The sequence below is a fragment of the Labrus mixtus genome, chromosome 5 (genome assembly GCF_963584025.1).
Source record: "Labrus mixtus chromosome 5, fLabMix1.1, whole genome shotgun sequence".
NCBI classification, from domain to species: domain Eukaryota; kingdom Metazoa; phylum Chordata; class Actinopteri; order Labriformes; family Labridae; genus Labrus; species Labrus mixtus.
Window position 1 is genome coordinate 16,775,527 of NC_083616.1, and position 20,992 is coordinate 16,796,518.

A 20,992-nucleotide genomic window follows, 5' to 3' on the forward strand; every position below is an offset into this window, starting at 1 on the left:
GTCTTAAAATGTGAGCATGGCAGCGATGTTGAGGTTTTTTTTCCACAGGTCTCTTCACACACTGACTGGTGACGCAGACAGATCAGCCTCGTTGCAAACAATATGAAGTAAAAACAAAACAAAAAGAATACTGTTGATCACTTTCAGAATGGAGCTACTTCATGTCAATCAACATGAAAATTAGAGAATTTGCTACACAGAATTTTTTGACAATTGCAACAACACCAGCAGTTTCAAAACTTGAGCTGTATGAATCGATTCTATTATTTTACCATGCAATTGTTTAATGGTTCAATTATTCCAAATTATAGTCCAGAAATGAAACGAGGATAAATATTAAGTCATAGTATTACTACAGTGGAATTGAACAGAACTTAAACTTTATTTTGATTATCAATAAACAGTAAAGTTTGTGCTTTGGTTTAAAAATGTAAAAAAAAAAAAAAAAAAAAAAAAGGGTATGCCAAAAATAAATAAAAAATAACTGTGGCATTGCATGAAAAGACAAAAACAGCAAAACTTCACCTTTAAGAAGATGACATCAGACAGTGTTCAGCGTCAAAGATTGGACGACGATATAGCTTCAGTATCGAGGACCACAAGTCACTGTCTGGACTCAGGAATTTACTTTGGCAAGACTGACCTTTAAGATTTAGTGACTGAGGAACCAAGAGGAATCCAAGAACCACGTCTGTGTAATGCTTAAGAGGTGCATTCTGGTCTGATAACTGCAGTTTTGCTGACACATCCTTGTTTGTTATAGATTCAAATTCCACAGTGAATGTGAGCAAATACTCATTATTGTGAGTTTGGGATCTTGTCTGTATTTGTACTCCATCTTAACCAATTTTTTTGTGAGATAGTCAATAAAATCTGCAAAAAATTACTTGACTTCTTATAATTCAATCTTTCTGTTTGAACGTCATAGACCCAGCACTCTTAACGTGTTTTAAACTGGTTCACCTCGTATTTGTGTGACAGAAAATGTTTTGTATCGATAGAAGACTGCACCTCCAAACAATACAAGGTCTCCAGTGGGGTACCACAAGGATCAATTTTAGGACCATTACTTTTTAATTTGTACATTTTACCCCTGGGTGGTGTCATCAGGAGGCACGGAATCTCTTTCCACAGCTATGCTGATGACACTCAGCTCTATGTAACCGTGTCTCCTGATGACACCAGACAAATTGACTCACTTTTTAATTGTATTTTAGATATAAAAGCCTGGATGTCACTGAATTTTTTGCAGCTCAACCAGGACAAAACAGACGTTTTAATCATCGGTTCAAAGGCTCAGAGAGAGAAACTGGCTACCAAATTACAAAAAATAGGACTCAATCCAAGTCAAGAAGCACAGAATCTTGGGGTGATCTTTGACTCAGATTTTAATTTTAAGGCCCACGTGAAAGGTGTCACAAAAACAGCATTTTACCACCTGAAAAACATCGCCAAAGTGAGGCCATTTCTCTCTCTTAGCCAAACAGAGAGACTAATGCACGCTTTTATCACTAGCAGGCTGGACTATTGTAACGCTCTCCTTTCTGGTCTTCCTAAAAACACAACCAATCGGCTACAGTTTTAAAATATTCTTTGCCTATGTATTAATTTTAATATCTTACTTCTTTTATGTGTCGTATTTTATTTTTTCATTTTTATACATATTTTTTAATTCTTATTGGTGTGCATTAGTATCTCAATGATTTTATCAATGATTTTATAAACTACTTTTTCGTCAATAACTTTTCCGCACTCTTGTAAAGCACTTTGAACTGCAATTTAATTTGTCTGAAAGGTGCTATATAAATAAAGTTTGATTGATTGATTGATTGAATGATTGATTGATTAGCATAAAACTGCACCCACTGCCAAAAGTAATATTACTATAAATTACACTGAAGAAGGATTTTCCGATAACAGCTCTGCACATCTTCTGGTTAATTATACTTCAGAAGTAAACAGGGTGCCAAAATGTTGACACAAAAAAACATACTAAATTCTGGAGGCCTTGATGTAAGCAGAAAAACAAGAGCTTACATAACAGAGGATGACCATGTTTTTAAGTCTCCTGCTCTGTCCTCTCCACCTGAGACTATCTATCATGTGTTTCTCACAGCACAGTTTGGATCACCTCTTATGTTAACCTTTAGTTGCACCTGCATTGATTTATTTTTGTTTCTGATGTCATGTAAAAAATAAAGCCTCACCACAATAAAACAGGTAGAAATCAAAGGATGACAAAGTGTCTGTAAAAATACCACTAGCCTATGCACAAAATACATCAGTCATTACTACTGACCAATGCAGCCCCGAAAAAAATGTGCATTTTTACTGTTTTTACCAGATAAGAATATATTTCCCCAATTAATTTCTAAGTAACACACATTACAGGTTGACACTGCAGACATGACACCACCTTATTATTGCTTTTTAAGCAATATCTGCATCCCCACCGTAAAGTAGCCTATGTTATGCACCTGAGGACAACAATCATAGAGCACACAGAACTTATCAGGAAGTACTGTCGATCTGCCTTCAAAATAAAAGCCTGGGTGGGTGCACAACAACTAACGCTTTCAATAGTACATGTCAAGAGTATAACAACAAAGAATTTAGGTCAAATCTGTAGCTTTACAAAAGGAAACCAGATAAGTTTACTCTAAATATTTAGGGTACGCAAAGACGTTGGCTTGCATTGATATTCTCTTTTTAATAACTTAATCTTTATTGTCTGCCCATTTGTTTTTACTTTTCATTTGTAGTTTATAGTCATGTAATTGATGTTTTTTTTTTTTTTTTAAATGTCTTGTAAATCTTCCAATCAACTTCACATTTAAACAGTTACAAGGTCAATATAATAGACTATAACAGCATTGGTTGCTTAATAGATTCTAAATTAATGATTGATTGACTGTTGCATCTCTTTGTTTTGTAAGTGCTAGTTCACAAGTATTATCTTAGCTAATTATTGAGTGATTGCGTGAGTCTTGAATAATTAACCAGGCTAAATTGTTCTGAAATGTAAAATGTGGTTTGAGCAGGCTTTTGTTTTGAAAGTCCCAGCAGGAAGCCATACATCCCTTCTCTGTCCATCTTGACACTGGTTGTGTACCGCTGTTGTTATAAGCAATATCGGGTCAATATGGTGAAAACATAGGGGTGCAGGCCGCTGGTGTGATAGCAATAAGCCAGTCCTGTTTTTCATTTAAAATTCATACATTTTGTTTAAACGTGTGTTTTTTTTTCGTCCCGCATCAAAAGCAATTTCAAGCATATAACGTTTCACGACGAAACACGGTGTCATACTCTTCTTCAATGCCTTTGTGTCAATGCGATAAAATAAAACAAAACACACATACCTACTAAAACAGCTAGCACCACCTTCCATACAACACCGTTATCGACAATACTAGTCTGTATTTAGAAGACAAAGCAATAAGGAGCGGAAAGCCCATAACGTCTTTACCGTTATGACCGACATCATTTTTCAGCCTCCGACGCTTTTCTTCTTATTCCTCTGCGTTTTCTCATCCATCACCGAACAAATAACCTGACTCAAATGAAAATGGAACCCGCTCACCTTGCCGCAGCTGGTCGACAGTGGGTCTATCCTCGATATAAAGCATGTGTAGCAATAGAGAACCGTGCTGTTGTGACGATAGTCCTCGACGTATGGGGAGATTGTTCCTCTACACAGACTGCAGGCAGGCGGACAGCGGCGGTGCATCGCCGGATGGGCTGGGCTGTAGCGGCACGTCAGTCTGAGGTCACAGCTTGGTCCCAGACCAGACCGGATTATCTAACCTTGGGTGGGACGGCTGGTTCGCATTAGGCCTGTTACCTCTGCCAGGGATACAGTGTATTTCTATTAACTGCGTTATAGCATAAACCTAGTTAGGCTAAATGTTAGGCCATATTTAGATAAGCCTAGTAGGCCTATTATAAAAGACAAAAGTGCTTTACTTTATAAAAATTATAACATGAGGATGATACATTTTTTGGCATATAGGCTATATCCATAATGTAATATCATTACAGATGAGTGACTTATTAAAGGACAAAGCTGGAAAAAGAGAAACACAACAAATTTGTTGCCTACTTCCTCAAGGATGCATTGCATCATACAATAAGTCCCTTCATATCCACATGGTTTTAAATTAGTGCGTTTTTGAATCAATTTCTATCCTTAGGGTTGAGTCACTGAATCATTTGATTAACATGAAAAATGTGTGAACAGGCATTTGTAGGCTATATGCCATAGCTTTGGCAGTGATCAGTTGTCAACTATGTTGAACATAGCCTATGTGATTTTGGTCCCACATAGAGAGGGCTCTCCACTTCCATTATCATAACACCAAATAAAGAAATATATGGAGAAGGTGACTTCCTTCCTGTTAAAAACAACTTTCTTTCATTAAGTATAGCATTTTATTAACCTTTATTTAACCAGATAAGAACCCATTGAGATCAGGATCTCTTTCACAAGGGTGACCTGGCCAAGAGGTCAGCAGCACATGTCAAAAGAACAGTTACAATTAAGTGACAGTACAGATTAACAACATAGTGTTTTCAATAAAAAGAAAGTGTGGGAGCTGTGACACAACAATAAAACAACAATTTAAGATTTTAAAAACACAGGCACTGTTCAATGGTCTCACGCTGTCTGTCCCTCAAGCTAGAACGGAAAGCTCCAAGTGGAATAAGTTGAGGTAGTTTTCATTCAGTCTGTAGAGTATTCCATGCCGAGGGGGCAGCAAAGCTGAAAGCTCTTTTTCTTGATTCAGTCCTTACCCGAGGAACAGATAGAACAAGTGTAGTACAAGAACGCAAGGCATAGCGACTGTTTGTTCTCCGCAATAAAGCACACAAATATAAAGGAATCAAGCCTAAAAGAGCCTTATAAATTAGGGTCAGCCAATGTGTGTATCTGCGTGCACTCAAAGAAGATAAGTTCGATTTCAAATACAATTCACAATGGTGGGTGAGACGACTACAGCCAGTGACAAATCTCAGTGCCGAATGAAAAATAGTGTCCAAGGACTTGAGACATTTGGATGACGCACTCAAATAAAGCACGTCCCCATACTCAAGAATGGGCAAGAAGGTCGCTGTCACTAATTTCTTTCTGACCGTGAGAGAGAAGCAGGTTCTATTTCTAAAAAAGAACCCAAGCTTCATGCGAAGTTTAGTGACCAGATTATTGGTTTAAATGCTTTAAATGAAAGCTCCTGATTTAGGATAAAACCCAAGTACTTGTAGTTTAAAACTTGCTCTATAGGTTTTCCTTTAGATGTTACAATATTTGTAATGTTCTGTGGTAGCACCTTTGTGTGAGGGAAAACCATGAGCTTGGTTTTATCTGTGTTTAAAACCAACTTAAGATCATATAAACGAGACTGGATAACATTAAAAGCAGCTTGTAAAAACTCAAAAGCCTGGGTGAGTGAGGTTGAACAGCAATGAATGATGGTGTCGTATGCATAAAAATGATACATTGCATTTGACAAGTTATTACAGAGATTGTTTATATAGATTGAAAATAAAATGGGTCCCAGCACTGAACCTTGGGGCACCCCTTTAGTAATGTCCAGAAAGGAAGAGGTAGTTCCAGCCACCTGAACACATTGTGTTCTGTTGGATAGATAATTGGCAAACCAGGCAGCTGCATGTTTAGATAAGCCAGTGTGATGTAAGGCTTGAATCAGCAGGTTGTGGTCTACTGTGTCAAATGCTTTTGAAAGATCAATAAAAAGAGCGACACAATATTTTTTGCTGTCCAGAGCTTCAATTAAATCATTTAGGACCTTCAGCCCAGCTGTAACAGTGCTGTGCTGTTTTCTAAAGCCAGATTGGAGAGGAGATAAAATATTATTTGATTCTAAAAATTCCTTTAGTTGGTCTCTGATGATCCTCTCAAACAATTTAGCTAAAATACACAATTTAGAAATTGGTCTATAGTTATTTACATTTGTGGGTTCACCCCCTTTTAACAGCATAAATTGACAAGACCAAATGCCAACTGTCTTTGTGCTTAAATTATCAAATTTAAGCTTTGAATGATAAGTTTTCTGTCCCTTAAATGCTTTTATGATCATGCTGTACAAAAGTTCTAGAAGTGATGTCAGAATCAAGAAAAAATATCAACTTTAGAAAAAAGCTAAAATTTGTATAAAGAGCTCTTAAAGTAGACTGTATTGGCCATATTACCAAAACGTTAAATTATTTTCAATCAGCTGTCCTCAGAACACAACTTTGTACGAAGCAGAATCCTGGGTTTAATAATTTGACTGTCTGTAATGTTTAATTTATCTTTTTATCTATTTTTTTTGGTTTGACTTCATTTATCTCCCTTAGCCCTACAGTCCCCCACAGTCCTACTCTCAGTCCTGCTTGTACTACAGTCAGCAATTTAAGAGCACACAATCTCTTTTTCTAAAGCCTTCACGTTCCCTGTGGGAATACTGGATTATTACTGCAGCAGTGAAAGGTTTACGGCTCACAGTATAACAGATTATTTTAGATAATTGAGCACTAGTTGTTGTGAGACATAAAAAAGTGCTTTTAGATAGGGTTTGTTTTAGATTTATAGATAGGTTCACAGGGCATTTACGTTATTTGATAGATGCATACTAGTTGCATACTAAAGCCTATGCATGATATTCTCATGATATTTGGTACAAACTAACTTCAACAACAATTTTTCTATTGAAATATGTGCTTCATTGTTGTAAATGTCTGTATACAAAACTGGATGAGACAATCATTTATAGTCCCAACACGCTTGGAAATCTTTTTTAAGAATCTAATGACCAATAATTCTGTTTGCATCAGATACCATTGAGTTTAACATAATGCTAAAATCTGAGATCCACATACTTTTTTCTCTGAATGAATGAAAATTGAAATGTTTTGCTTTAACTGAAAGATTCAGTTAAGCATCTGAAGCTGCATGTAGCTTTGCAGTTTTTTAGGGGGCACATGAGAGATGATCAGTGGCGGTTCTAGACCACTTTTACTGAGGGGGGCCAAACTTGGACCTGTTGTTTTGTCAGAGGGGAACATTAAACCAAGGTGAAAAATGGACAAAGATAATCGCTTTAATATGTATATATATATATTATGCCAAATAATAGCGCACATCATTAAACAACAACATAAAATATCATGCTTTATGTTTGTTTCAGTAACAGAATTAAATACTAGATTGTGAGTCAAATACTGTGTATGTGTTATTAGGGGGGATCTTCCTTTTTTTTCCCCAGGGGGGACCAAGCTCAGTTTTACAGGGGCACTGGCCCCTGTTGGCCCCTTCCTAGAACCGCACATGGAGATAATTACTTGATTTGATTTCATTGCTGTGCACTGGGACACTAAAGTAGACAGATTGAGAGATTGACTTTTTTACAACAGTTTCTAACTAATCAAGTTACAGTGAAAAATGTGCTTGATCAGGTATGAAAGAGTAGGATTCAGACCTTAGTAATCCCTTTCCCTTATACTGAAACTGAGCTCCATCTGCTGTTTGAATAAAGTAACTGCATTTAAAAAGGGCCTTAGACAACATTGAACTTTTTTCCCCAATGAATAACTTCCTGTAGATGTTTGATGTTACTATTTGTAAAAAATGCTTAATGCACAGTAGACTACACATTTATATGCTTTCCGTTTGTTGAATAAAAAATGTTCTCTTTTAATTAAGCCAGGGTCCATATTCCAGATAATAATTCAGTCAGCCTACTTTGACACATCTGATAATACTTATCATTTTAAAGCAAGTTTCAAAGTTTTTGGGACTATTATTATTAGACCTTGAGGGAACAAAGCATGTCCTATTTTTCCAGACCCCTACCCTTTAAATCAAGCTAAGATCTCTTAAGTAACTGCAGGGAAGAAACCATAGAGATTTAATTGAACTTATAAAAGTTAGTTGCTTATTGGGCTCTTGTGGGCTCACCTTACATACAAGATGGAAGTCCAAAAGTCATCAACAAAAATTAATACATCTCTTTAAAAAATAATAATAAAAGAAAAACTTCAAGAACTCTTGGAAGTGTCTAAAAATCTCTGGAAATGACCCAAATACCATAGATCAAACACCATTCACATAGTTAATCCCATTATTTTGAGTTTTGATAATGTAAACTAAATTACATGTATTAATGTGGCTCTAAAATGAATAACCATCGTGTGAACACTTTAGTTGCAATCATTACTCACACCTGTTTCCAATCAGCCTTCTAAGAGGAGAGAGCTATGATTGGCTTCCATAACAAGTTAAATTGATTGCTTCTCACTGTGGCACTGTAGAAGGAGGATTTACAAGTGGCAGTGTTGGGTCAGCTGTTGTCAGAGAGAGGAATTTTTTTTTTTGGTCCTTATCTTATCTCTGGCTGAAACCATGGGACTCATTCCATGGTAACTTTAAGCTCTTTGTGCTGAACATTTTACATTTGCAAATGAATTGCAGATTTTTATGTCAACTCATTGTATTCTTCCTAGTGTGGTGCTGCTTTCGCTTCTACTCATTGGGGAGCTTCAAGCAAGCATTACAGGTAAGACTTAAGGTTGACCCATGCACACACAAATAAGTTTGAAATGAATGCATGTGACTTTAGAACACCACTGCTTGAGATGAGTAATATAACATGTTTATGGTACAGGAATTTGTATTTATTCTTAAGTATAGATGAATGACTTTAGAATTTTGTTTTGTGATTTATTTAGCTCCTTCTGATAGTGGATTTGAGCAGCCCAAGCCTCAGGGTCCCCAGGTTCCGACCTGGCTGCCCAAGCCTCAGCAGCCCCAGGTTCCCAGCTGGCAGCCCGAGGTTCCCAGCTGGCACCTCCAGGTTCCCAGTTGGCAGCCCCAGGGTCCTAGTGGGCAGCCCAAACCTCTGCAGCCCCAGGTTCCCAGCTGGCTGCCCCAGGGTCCTAGTGGGCAGCCCCAGGTTCCCAGCTGGCAGCCCCAGGGTCCTAGTGGGCAGCCCCAGGTTCCCAGCGGGCAGCCCCAGGGTCCTAGTGGGCAGCCCCAGGGTCCCAGCGGGCAGCCCCAGGGTCCTAGCGGGCAGCCCCAGGTTCCAACCTGGCAGCCCAAGCCTGAGCTGCCCCAGGTTCCCGGCTACCAGCCCAAGCCTCAGCAGCCCCAGGTTCCCGGCTACCAGCCCAAGCCTCAGCAACCCCAGGTTCCCGGCTACCAGCCCAAGCCTCAGCAGCCCCAGTTTCCCAGCTACCAGCCCAAGCCTCAGCCGCAGCAACCGGTCTACAAGCCCAAGCCTCAGCCCCAGCAGCCGGTCTACAAGCCCCAGCCCCAGCCCCAGCAGCAGCAGCAACAGGTCTACAAGCCCCAGCAGCAGCAGCAGGTCTACAAGCCCCAGCCCCATCCTCAGCAGCAGCAGCAGCAGCCGGTCTACAAGCCCCATCCTAAGCAGCAGCAGCAGCAGCTGGTCTACAAGCCCCATCCTCAGCAGCAGCAGCAGCAGCTGGTCTACAAGCCCCATCCTCAGCAGCAGCAGCAGCTGGTCTACAAGCCCCAGCAGCCGGTCTACAAGCCCCAGTCCCACAAGCCCCAGCCTCAGCCCCAGCAGCCGGTCTACAAGCCCCAGCCTCAGTCCCACAAGCCCCAGCAGCCGGTCTACAAGCCCCAGCCTCAGTCCCACAAGCCCCAGCAGCCGGTCTACAAGCCCCAGCCTCAGCCCCACAAGCCCCAGCAGCCGGTCTACAAGCCTCAGCCCCAGCAGCGGGTCTACAAGCCCCAGCAGCCGGTCTACAAGCACCAGTCCCACAAGTCCCAGCCTCAGCCCCACAAGCCCCAGCAGCCGGTCTACAAGCCCCAGCAGCCGGTCTACAAGCCCCAGCAGCCGGTCTACAAGCCCCAGCAGCTGGTCTACAAGCCCCAGTCCCACAAGCCCAAGCCCCAGCCCCAGCAGCCGGTCTACAAGCCCAAGCCCCAGCCCCAGCAGCCAGTCTACAAGCCCAAGCCCCAGCCCCAGCAGCCGGTGTACAAGCCCAAGCCCAAGCCTCAGCCCCAGCAGCCGGTCTACAAGCCCAAGCCTCAGCCCCAGCAGCCGGTCTACAAGCCCAAGCCTCAGCCCCAGCAGCCGGTCTACAAGCCCAAGCCCAAGCCTCAGCCCCAGCAGCCAGTCTACAAGCCCAAGCCCAAGCCTCAGCCCCAGCAGCCAGTCTACAAGCCCAAGCCCAAGCCTCAGCCCCAGCAGCCAGTCTACAAGCCCAAGCCCAAGCCTCAGCCCCAGCAGCCAGTCTACAAGCCCCAGCAGCCGGTCTACAAGCCCAAGCCCAAGCCTCAGCCCCAGCAGCCGGTCTACAAGCCCAAGCCCAAGCCTCAGCCCCAGCAGCCGGTCTACAAGCCCAAGCCTCAGCCCCAGCAGCCGGTCTACAAGCCCAAGCCTCAGCCCCAGCAGCCGGTCTACCAGCTCAAGCCATCTGGTGGGGTTGGCATATAACTGCAACTTATGTCCAACTATGGAAGCAGACGGCAATCTGGCTACAACCCTTATTAAAGCAGAAGGTACAGACTGAGGGTTTACTTTAAAATCTTTCCTGCTAATGTAAGGGTTTACCTTTTTGCATACCTAACGAACTTATCTTTCGTTTCAGGTGTTTCATCTGATGAGCCTTTTTGATTTATTGTTTGTGCCTGGACATCCTAAATAAAATGTTGTATTACATTGGTGTTTAAATCTTTATTTGATATTGAAGTGTTATTTCTACCAACATTTAAGACTGTGAGAGTTTCATTCTCACTGTGATTTGCATGGTCAACTCAAACATAGACATGTACACCTTTTTGGTTAAGTTTCTAAATTCATATACTTTAAATCCCCAAGGGGAGCTTCAAGTTTACACTAAGACATGCTACTCACTGAATGTGGCTTGGCCAAACAAATTTTCATCCTTTGATCTGTACAAGGACTTGAACTGGCTATTGGTAATGTCTCATCAGACTGAGCTACTGCTGCCCACCAGCAACGCATGTTTCCCGAGTGATAATTAAATTTGTTGTTTCCTATAAGCATAAACCAATGGTGAGATTTATTTTCATAACCCCAGTATCTGGTCAGATAGTGTTGGACATATGACTTGCCTTATTATACTCTACAAGAAACATTTCTGGTAAAACTCCATTGACAACTCAAATATCTCCGCACCCCAAATGACCTGCAAAAAGCAAGGGACCTGAGTGACTTTGTCAAAAGATGTTTCTGATTAGCTGATGCTAGGTTGGTGATAGCCCCCCACTCTCCAAATTCTGTACAATGGGGCACAGAGCCACATTTTTCCTCAGTGAAGAGGTGTAAGCGTCAACTTAAACCGACGCTTCCAAAAATCCCCACACTGGAAAAAATGTGTAATTACTCTAGTTCCCAAGGCAAATGACTTCAGGCCTGTGGCTCTGAGATCCACTGTTGAATTGTTGTGAGGATGATGGTGAAGGAGGTAGTGTTTTTTTTTTTAAGATCATCTATTGCTATCAATACCATCACTCATCCGGTTAGTAAACATGTGGATGATTCAAGGATGTCTTATTTTCTGAGAGGACAATTTGTTTTGCAGTCAACAATAAAATACATACAGCCAGCAATTGGCACACAACAAAATGACACTAAGTAAAGTCCAAGGGAAAAATAAATACAATGAATTAAAAACATGAAAAGAAAAGCAACACAATTGGTATTTAAAAAAGATGATGGCAGCAGGTACAAATTAGTTCCTCAGTCTCTTTGTACTACATGCTGGCAGGCTAAATTTGTAGCCTGACATCACCAATTTAAACTCCTTGGACAAAGGATGACTATGATCTGCCAGGATAGACTGGGCCTTCTTCAAAGTCTTTACTCCATATAAGTAAGGTCAGAAAAGGACAATTTTCCCACACAATTTAATGATACTCTGCATTTTGTTGTGATTCTTCATGCTGAGTGACCTGTACCATGTCACCATGCAAAAAGTTAAAACCTATTCATTAAAAGATCTTTATAAAAGTGTTGTCTGCGTTAAAATTCTGCAGCTTCCTGAAAAAATGTACCCGCTGGTGGGCTTTTTTTTTTTTTTTTTACAAACTGCATCAGTTTGAAGCTCAAAGGTCAGTGTGTCATTGATGATTGTATGTATCACCTCAACAGCCTGGTTATATATAGAAACAGGGGAAATGACAAAAGGATTTTTTCTGAAATCCACTGTCATTTCTTTTGTCTTTGGCTAAGGTTTATGCACATGTTTTTTTATTTTAGCTCGGCAAATTAACACAATGCAGCCGCACTTGCTCATGGGAAAAAAATCGAGATGTATGTAAATCCTTAACATCCTTAAATGTTATTGCTCCTTCCTGACAACCGAACCCGGCAAGTCAGGGTCAACGGCACCCTCTCAGAATCCAGAACGATCAGCACTGGTGCACAGCAAGGCTGTGTCAGCTCCTCTTCACATTGTACACAAATGACTGTACAAGAACTCATCCTTGGAACTTTTCAGAAAGTTTTCAGTTGAGACGGCCATCGTCAGTCTGCTGCACAGTGATGGCAACCCACTAGACTACTCCTCTGAAATGGAGAGGTTTGTGCAGTGGTGTGACAATTATCTTATGCTAAAGTTGGGGACGGCTAAGGAAATGGTGTCTCACCCAAAGACAGTGTGATCACACCGTAGGCCTGTGGTCATTAAAAATGCACATATCACATACTGTAGGTTGAATCATACAGGTATTTGGGGGTCCACATCGGCATCACTCTCAGCTGGAAAGGTGCAAGTTGGAACTCTCTGCTTCAAACTCGATCAGTGCATGTATTTTATGCGTAGCATTAGGGTCTATGGAGTGGAGCAGAAGATCATGTAACTGTTTTATCAGGCCATGTTGGAAAGTATCGTAAGGTACAGTCTGGTGAAGTAATTGACAGTGCAGCAGATGTCTTTGATTTCCCGTTTGCTGAAGACAGACTGGGGGTTAATAACTATCCATCCCTCCAGATGCTTTATGAGCAGTCTGTTAACAGACAGGCACATACAATTGTCAGACCCAGCTCACATTCAACATCAGGAGTTCCAGCATTTTACCTTCCAGCAGGGGATTCAGAGACCCCAAACTGCCAAAATAACTCTATTATGCCGATGTCAATTAAACCCCTCAATTACCACTAACATTATCCTTCATAGGAACAGTGCAATATCTTACAGAAAGACAGTGCAATATGTTTAAAGTAAGACAGTTCAAACTGTTTACAGTAAGAAAGTGTAACATGGGGAACCTGCTCAAAAATAGGCTTACCTGTTCAACATTACTAAAATACTCAGCTGTAAATACTGCCATAATGTCTGCATGTGTAAATATTGTGTGTGGACAAGCATATGAACTGAATTCAGTTTCTGTGAAATTGTTTATTTTTTCCCTTGTCTGATGCAGACTGCCCGCAGTTGCTGATTTTATAATTTATGTGTAATTGTTCTATATTCTGTATTACCTGTAGATTGCAGCCAGATGGAGTCCAAGGGACATATCCTCAAGGGGACAATAAAAGTACATTTTATCTTAACTAACATGCCTTAGAAAACAGTTGAGTGTTTGTGAGCTCGATTATTGAACTGACTGTCATTTTTTTCTATATATATAATAAACCCTGGACTACTGTATTTATTGGCACTTTGACTTTCTCAGTGCATTTCCTATGTCTCACTGGCTGTATTCTGATCTGTCATAGAGCTCTGCTCAGGTAAGCAAAGTGGGATGAGTCAAAAAATCAAATCAAAACTAATATTTTTCAAAACAGGCATTCTTTTATTTTGGATATGTTTGAATGATGTGATGAAATAGCTTTATGTCCCCTGGATACCAATTAACCACAGTTCATTACTTTATCCAACCACTGATTTGGATCAACAAATATTCTCAAAGGTGGTAGCATTAAGGATTTTTTAACATCTGGATTCAAACATCAAACAATGCTTGGTAGAAACATTTATCGTTTCTACATGTATGGTCTTTTCCAATCTGATTTGCTACAATGAAATGCAGACCATCCCATTAAAACAATCCAATTAATATGCCTTAATAGGAACAGGCTGAAGGTTCATATTGAATTGTCTGCAACAAGAGTGTTTTATAGTACTAGCACTCTTCATCATTTGTAACAGCTTCTATAGGTACGAAATGGAAACTGTTTGAAAACTGTCTAAAGATACAAAGACTGAAAACATATGTGGAAAAGAAGCACAGCACAACTTCAATGACAAATAGGAGTGTAGCAACATTAGGCAGATTGACTTGAAGGCCATACATGCTCCAGACAGATGCCAACCAAGTAGAGAAAAGTGGGATTGAAAGAGGTTTTGTTTCCATTAAAATACATTAAGGCTTACCTTTAAAATCATACTGTGCAGAAACAGTTAAAATAATGCATGACAATAAGTTTACCCACTATCTTTGGCCTTATATAGGATTTCCATTTGGGAATAAAACTAGTGTGTCATAAAAAAATTGTCAAATCTCTTAGTACAAAAGGAAAACAAATATCTTTTGTAACAGAATACAATATTTTTTCAATTAAAAGTAGGAAATTAAGAGAATGTTTTTTTTATTTTATTTAATCTTTTATTTAACCAGGTAATTAACCCATTGAGATCAAGATCTCTATCAAAAGGGTGACCTGACCTGGCCAAGATGGCAGCAGCACAAGTCATAATAAATATTACATGATTAAGAAACTCCTGACATTGTTGACACAAACTGTCACACTGAGCTTGTGAGGACATTAAAATAAGCCAAGCTAGGGTTTCCTGCCACTAGAGGGAACCACTTGACAAAAAAGTAGTGGGACAGAGCAGCCAAAAGTTTGAGGTAGTGCTGTAAAAAATCAGACAAACATTTAATCTTGGATAGTTAGATAGAGGCATTTAATATTGCATTTGATCTAATCTCTGGTACTCATTCTGCTGTATCTTTTCCTACAACTTACTTTACTAAAGATGTTTGTTCTTGTAAATGATTAAGTTTCTAGTGTTAACATTTCTTTCTTTTTTCAGTGTGGTACTACTGTGGCTACTTATTGGACAACTTCAAGCTAACACTAAATGTAAGACCAGTTTAATTTTGTTTAAATAGAGTGACCTTGTGATGGTGAAATAGAGCAATATAATAATAGCAAATTATCTTGGAAATGAGTTAGGCAATTGGGATGCCATCAATGAGCCTCAGATTCCTGAGTACCATCCAAAACCACAGCCCCTGGTTCCTGGTTATTGGCCAAAAACCCAACCTCAACCCCAGCAGCCGGTCTACCAGCCCAAGCCTCAGCCCCAGAAGCCGGTCTACCAGCCCAAGCCTCAGCCCCAGAAGCCGGTCCACCAGCTCAAGCCTCAGCCCCAGCAGCCGGTCTACCAGCTCAAGCCTCAGCCCCAGAAGCCGGTCCACCAGCTCAAGCCTCAGCCCCAGAAGCCGGTCTACCAGCTCAAGCCTCAGCCCCAGAAGCCGGTCCACCAGCTCAAGCCTCAGCCCCAGCAGCCGCTCTACCAGCTCAAGCCTCAGCCCCAGAAGCCGGTCCACCAGCTCAAGCCTCAGCCCCAGCAGCCGGTCCACCAGCTCAAGCCTCAGCCCCAGCAGCCGCTCTACCAGCTCAAGCCTCAGCCCCAGAAGCCGGTCCACCAGCTCAAGCCTCAGCCCCAGAAGCCGGTCCATCAGCTCAAGCCTCAGCCCCAGCAGCCGCTCTACCAGCTCAAGCCTCAGCCCCAGAAGACGGTCCACCAGCTCATGCCTCAGCCCCAGCAGCCGCTCTACCAGCCCAAGCCTCAGCCCCAGCAGCCGGTCTACCAGCTCAAGCCTCAGCCCCAGAAGCCGGTCTACCAGCCCAAGCCCCGCCCCCAATCGGCTCGCTACAGGCCCAAGCCCCACATGCCTCACCATATGACACAGCTTGAGGCTTTTGGTTACCAGCCTAAACTGAATTCCTATAACCCAAGGTCTCAAGCACCCTACTACCAGCCCCAGCAGCCGAACTACCAGCCCAAACCTTAGTGCCAACAGCCGGTCTACCAGCCCAAGCCTCAGCCCCAGCAGCCGGTCTACCAGCCCAAGCCTCAGCCCCAGCAGCCGGTCTACCAGCCCAGCAACACTACTACCAGCAACTCAGGTCTGAATACCCAGACTGAGGCTTCAACAGGGTATGTAAACTAAATGGCTTTATTATGTGGTGTGTTTCTGTGATGCTTGGTTTTAATTAAATTATGTCCCCTCACTGAATGATTGGGACCAGTGTCCAATATGGCAGCAAAGGGGGAATTGTCTACAACACTGGCGCATAGGTTTAACGGTAGGTGTTACAAGTAAACTGCCTAATCATTCCTCTTAATACTATAGGTTTATTCAACTACTTTCAATTGCTTTATCCAATTTCAGATTTTCCAACTGATTTGGCCTTGTTAACTTAAAGCTTGTACTTTGACAATCTTTAAGAAATAAAATACTGCTTGTAATACCTTGGTGTGAAAATCACTTTTCTTTTACTTTGTCGGGGGTTTTTAAGATTAAGATTTACTTTATTGATCCCGCAAGGGGAAATTCAGTTTTTACACTCTGTAGGTCATGCAACACATACATAGGCTGAAATATACACACATGCACAAACAGGATCCTATGGACATGCACTAATGGAGAGATTTTCAGGGTGACGCCCCTGGCAGGCACTCCTGAGCTGGTGGTGGGGAAGGGGGTTTGGTGCCTTGCTCAGGGGCACCTCGGCAGTGCTCAGGAAGTGATCTGGCACCTCTCCAGCTACCAGACCAACTTCCATATTTGGTCCGCACCGGGACTTGAACTGGTGACCCTCCGGTTCCCAACCCAAGTCAGCTACTGGGGCGGCAGTAGCTCAGTCTGTAGTGTCTGTGTTTTGAAAGCAAAACAACAATTTCTGCTTATTGTAGTCCATTACTTAAATCTAAACTCTTTCTCAAGGCCATAGCAAAGATCTCTAAATGCTAGGCCCCTTACTGTATGCACCGAACTCCTTGATTTCACAGTTAGGCTATAGAAGCCTTTAGTTTGGGTAATTCTAATTGAGTGCACAACTTGTGATTTAAGTAACATTTGGATAGAAAGGACAGAGGCCCTACAGCTTGATGACTTTTCACCTCCATATTTGGTTCCAAATCCATCTTGGTTAAAGAGACAACTTTGGGGTTTGAACATCCCAGTTTTAGTTTCAATGTAAGTTAAACAGAACTTCCATCATTTGAAAGTCGCTGTCTATCCAATGCGTATGGATAAATGTATGAATGAGCAAGGCTTATCCAAATTCCTATCTTCCCTGCAGTCCTTGAATGCAACATAAGAGCCGCCCCGCTCTACCGGATTTCAGCTTGTAGTAAGTCGCTCTTACCACTGACAGTCATCACTCAAACCGTCGGGACCACCTGGATTGTACACCTGTATCAAAACTGTACATTATTTTGAAGCGTTTGTGATGAAGCGGATAGTAATGGACATTTCTAACTTGTCTCAATGACTGCAGAGCAACAGGCAACTTGGCTGCAAACTCGCTGACTGACTCATCGGCTTTGTAGGAACTGTTGCACAGAATCCCGTCGCGATGTCCCTGCTGTGTGTCAGAGGTAAGGTCTACATCCAGAACTGCAGGTTGTGCTTTTAAACAAAAAGAAACATTTAATTTAAATTAAATCGGGGAATTAAATGCACATCTCAATAAGCTGTTCTGCTTGACTTAAATCATTCACTGTAAAAAGATAAAAATTGTCAATTTTTTAAAGGTGTTTGAACAACTATTGAACAACTATTGAACTAACTAAAAATTATTAATTAGCCTATAACATTTGGTTGGCTATCACAAAGATAAAAAAAATTTGCCAGACCTAAAGAAAAACTAAGTTATAATCATGTAGGCAACGGTTAATATCTTGTCCATCGTTTGCCTCATTCCACCACTAACATGAGTTGATAACGTGGATGTGGGGGGAGATGTATTCAATGTACAAACTCAGGAGACAATTCCAATAGTTGCTTTTACATTTCCACGGGATTAAAGCACATGTAGGCTGTCCAGTGTCATTGTGCGTCACATCAAATAAAATAGTTCTCTGAAACTGTCTTAAATGACAAACATGCTGAAGGCTACAAAGGACTATTCAAAGACCTTAACCGATGTGTAATTGGTATTGATTGAATGTATTTCTTAATCAAGCGGGCTATTGTTATTGTATTCAATACATCATTTGCAGTTAGAGAATACCTTGTTTTGTTTATTTGCCCCAGGAATAGAGAATATCAATGAATATCTTTTTTAATCAATTTGAAATAGCTTGTGAGAGGTTTGGATTGTTGAGTGGAAGTGAGATGAAATTGAATGATATATTGCTTCCTCCTTCCATAAGTGCAATTCAGTAGCTGTTCAATAGTAGAGTGGACAGTAGTTGTAGGCCTACTGGGTTTAACTTAAATAATGACAAACAAGTTGGGGCTGAAATTAACCATGTGCATTTAGAAAATGTAGTTTAGTTAATGAATAAAGGGATGAACCCTTACACTTACACCAGTTTATTCAGTAGTTTGGGTCCTCTCCAGATGACAAATTGACCTCCGTCATGCTGATTGATTATTTTATTATCAAACCTTTTTCAGCCACTGGGGGTTTGTGTCTCACGTTTTTTTGACCAGTTCTCATCTTTGGTGTGAGTGCCGCTACAGCTTGAGACCACATACAAACTCCATGTATGTAACAAACTTTTGTAAAAAAAAGGGGTGAGCGGAGAGGTTGGGGTGCATTAAAGCCAGTGTAAAGTGGACTTAACCAAGCTGAATTTAAAATAAAACAATTATCTTGTTCAACTGGTTCAATCAAACCATGATGTTTTTCATAGCAGTCTGTTCTTAAATCTTTCTACATTCTTTGAACTTTGACATGTAGCAGCGAGTACAGTGATTATTTGGTGCAACACTGTATAAGGCCTGTTCGTAATGGCCTAATGTTTTGGCTCTTTAAACCATTCATCTACAGGACTTGACACTTGGCAGATACGGTATAGCTGAAGGGCAATATTGAGTTTCACATTATTGAAAGGAACATTTCTCAAAATGTGCAAGCAACACTTCTGTGGCTTCAGCAACCAACTGCTCCAAGAAGACATGCATTGAAGCCTCATCCAGATTGCAGAAAACCACCAAAAGTGCCTCTAAACAGCCACAATGTCGAACAACACTGCAAGTAGGCTACCAAGAGAAGAACTATGGCTAAATTGGTTTTGACAATTAGATATTAACAGCAGGCGTAGAAAATAAAAGCAGATTTGTATACAATTAAATAGCAGAGATTGGTTTATGTTACAAGTGGTGCGAAGTTATGAAGTGATAAACAGTTCTAACAGGATCCAGGACAGAAAAAAACAAATTTAGTTTCTGAGATTAGTCCTAAAGTCACAGTCAAGAATCTAAATGATGAAAAACTCAGTTCAGCCCTTTTTTGTACTAGATCTTTTGCCTTATTTAAAATGTTGATAATAATATGTTCTCTGCATCTAGTTGTCAAATCAGGAACAACATGAGGCTGTAGCTCAGTTGGAAGAGTGGGCTGATTGGTAATTGTAGGTTTGGCGATCCGATACCTGGCTGCTTCTTCCACATGTTGAGCTGTTCCTGAGCAATCTCTGAACCCGCTCACTGTTTGTGTGGGTGAAGGAGATTTTTTTTCCAGTCACTTTTCCAGGGTCATTCTTGACATCTTGAAGACACAAAGTCTGAAAGAACAGTCCCACTTTAACCTAATTTTGAGACTGCATATCTTTATATCACTTCAGTATCGTGTCATTGTAATTCAGCGCAAACCCTGGCTAACTATGGCTATACCTTTGCTCAAACTTGACTATGCAAATTGACACATGGTAAGTCATGAGAATTAAGAATTTATTATACCAGTATGCCATGACTGTTGAACCCTTTACCCTTGTTAATGTCATGATTCATCATATCCCTTTTTTATACCTATTAATATAGTCTGCCTTGTTTCGTGGTTTCTTTTGGCAAAGTTTTTTTTGCCTTTATAGGTGGATAAAGATAAAAGAAGGGCAGTGTTGCTCAGAGAAACCAGGATAAGCATGTAACTGGAGGATTTAATCTTGTTTAGTAAATGTAAAGTCATGTGTACATTCAGCAGGTAAATATAATCAGATTCTAGCCCTACGCCTGCCCTTTTTCTGGAGAGTGGCTAACTGTTATAACTAGTAGTGACAGAGCATTCTAGTTACTGAGTTTCTTTTGTGTGTGTTTGGGTCCAAACCTACTAAGACAAACAGAGCAGAGCTTTTTATACTTAACTTATTAATTTAACCAAGAGTTATAGCCAACTTTGTCGTAGTTTCATTTGAGGAATGAGGTGTTCTTTGTAGTCATGGCAGCAATAGAAAAAAAACTTGTGGAATATTTGTTTTGTTAGGTTTACAGGCGTAAAAAATACTTGGTTAGTTTTGGGAAAAGATTATGGTTGAATTTATTGTTAGAAGTACAAACAAACAAATATTCCATAACTTAAAAAAAATTCTAATAAAGAAAGTCAATATTGAATTTTGGGTTCACACCATTGGTGGACTCAACCCTAGTCTTGTTGAAAATCTGATATTTTGGACTTTTCTATGTCAAATATATCATTACACTGGAGGAGAGAGTGAAGCAAGTATTTTAGAGGGGTAACCAGGTTATAGTTAAAAGTGAAGGACCATGAACAAGCAGTCATTTTCACAAGTCAGGTGAGAGCATATACTCTTTCACTGTTTTTGTTCTACCAATCTGCCTCATGTACAGCGTGATGTGATTTAAAATATGGAGATACCTTTTGTGTACTCCATCCTTCTGAACAATGACAATCCTATGTGTACAGAGACAAAAGTCAATCTAGTTTCTGTTTTTTACCCAGCCCTTCAGATGTTCTCTCCTTGATTAAAGGGACTCGGACTCGCCATCATATTGAAGGAAGTGCAGAAAAACCAG

The 20,992-nt window shown here is 40.7% G+C and overlaps 4 protein-coding genes across 18 annotated transcripts in view; 3 read left to right on the plus strand and 1 right to left on the minus strand.

The window, feature by feature from the left end:
- Positions 1–3,718, minus strand: part of rusc2 (RUN and SH3 domain containing 2) — a 39,730-nt gene extending 36,012 nt beyond the window's left edge. The window contains exon 1 of the mRNA XM_061038243.1: positions 3,581–3,718. The gene's annotated coding sequence lies outside the window, so the exon portion shown is untranslated. The remainder of the gene's footprint in view (positions 1–3,580) is intronic.
- A 4,581-nt stretch (positions 3,719–8,299) lies between these two features.
- LOC132974282 (uncharacterized) lies at positions 8,300–10,685 on the plus strand. 15 transcript variants are annotated; one of them, XM_061038224.1, is made up of 9 exons: positions 8,300–8,415; positions 8,500–8,552; positions 8,725–8,807; positions 8,991–9,146; positions 9,267–9,332; positions 9,564–9,587; positions 9,666–9,690; positions 9,910–10,525; positions 10,615–10,685. In XM_061038224.1, exons 1-8 carry the CDS (start codon positions 8,399–8,401, stop codon positions 10,458–10,460), a joined length of 975 nt encoding a protein of 324 aa, XP_060894207.1. In that variant the 5' UTR covers positions 8,300–8,398; the 3' UTR covers positions 10,461–10,525; positions 10,615–10,685. The 15 variants fall into 15 exon arrangements, with proteins under 15 accessions (XP_060894207.1, XP_060894192.1, XP_060894193.1 ...); XM_061038209.1 differs by having other exon boundaries at positions 8,725–9,146; XM_061038210.1 differs by having other exon boundaries at positions 8,725–9,146; positions 9,666–9,687; positions 9,913–10,525.
- On the plus strand, positions 10,480–16,018 carry LOC132974779 (uncharacterized). The gene is made up of 3 exons (XM_061039054.1): positions 10,480–10,525; positions 15,031–15,080; positions 15,230–16,018. The coding sequence occupies exons 1-3, from the start codon at positions 10,480–10,482 to the stop codon at positions 16,016–16,018; spliced, it is 885 nt and encodes a 294-aa protein (XP_060895037.1).
- Positions 16,019–17,386: 1,368 nt separating this feature from the next.
- Positions 17,387–20,992, plus strand: part of LOC132974780 (protein unc-13 homolog B-like) — a 169,687-nt gene continuing 166,081 nt past the window's right edge. The window contains exon 1 of the mRNA XM_061039055.1: positions 17,387–17,610. Coding sequence (XP_060895038.1) covers positions 17,589–17,610 — 22 coding nt within the window. The 5' untranslated portion in view covers positions 17,387–17,588. The remainder of the gene's footprint in view (positions 17,611–20,992) is intronic.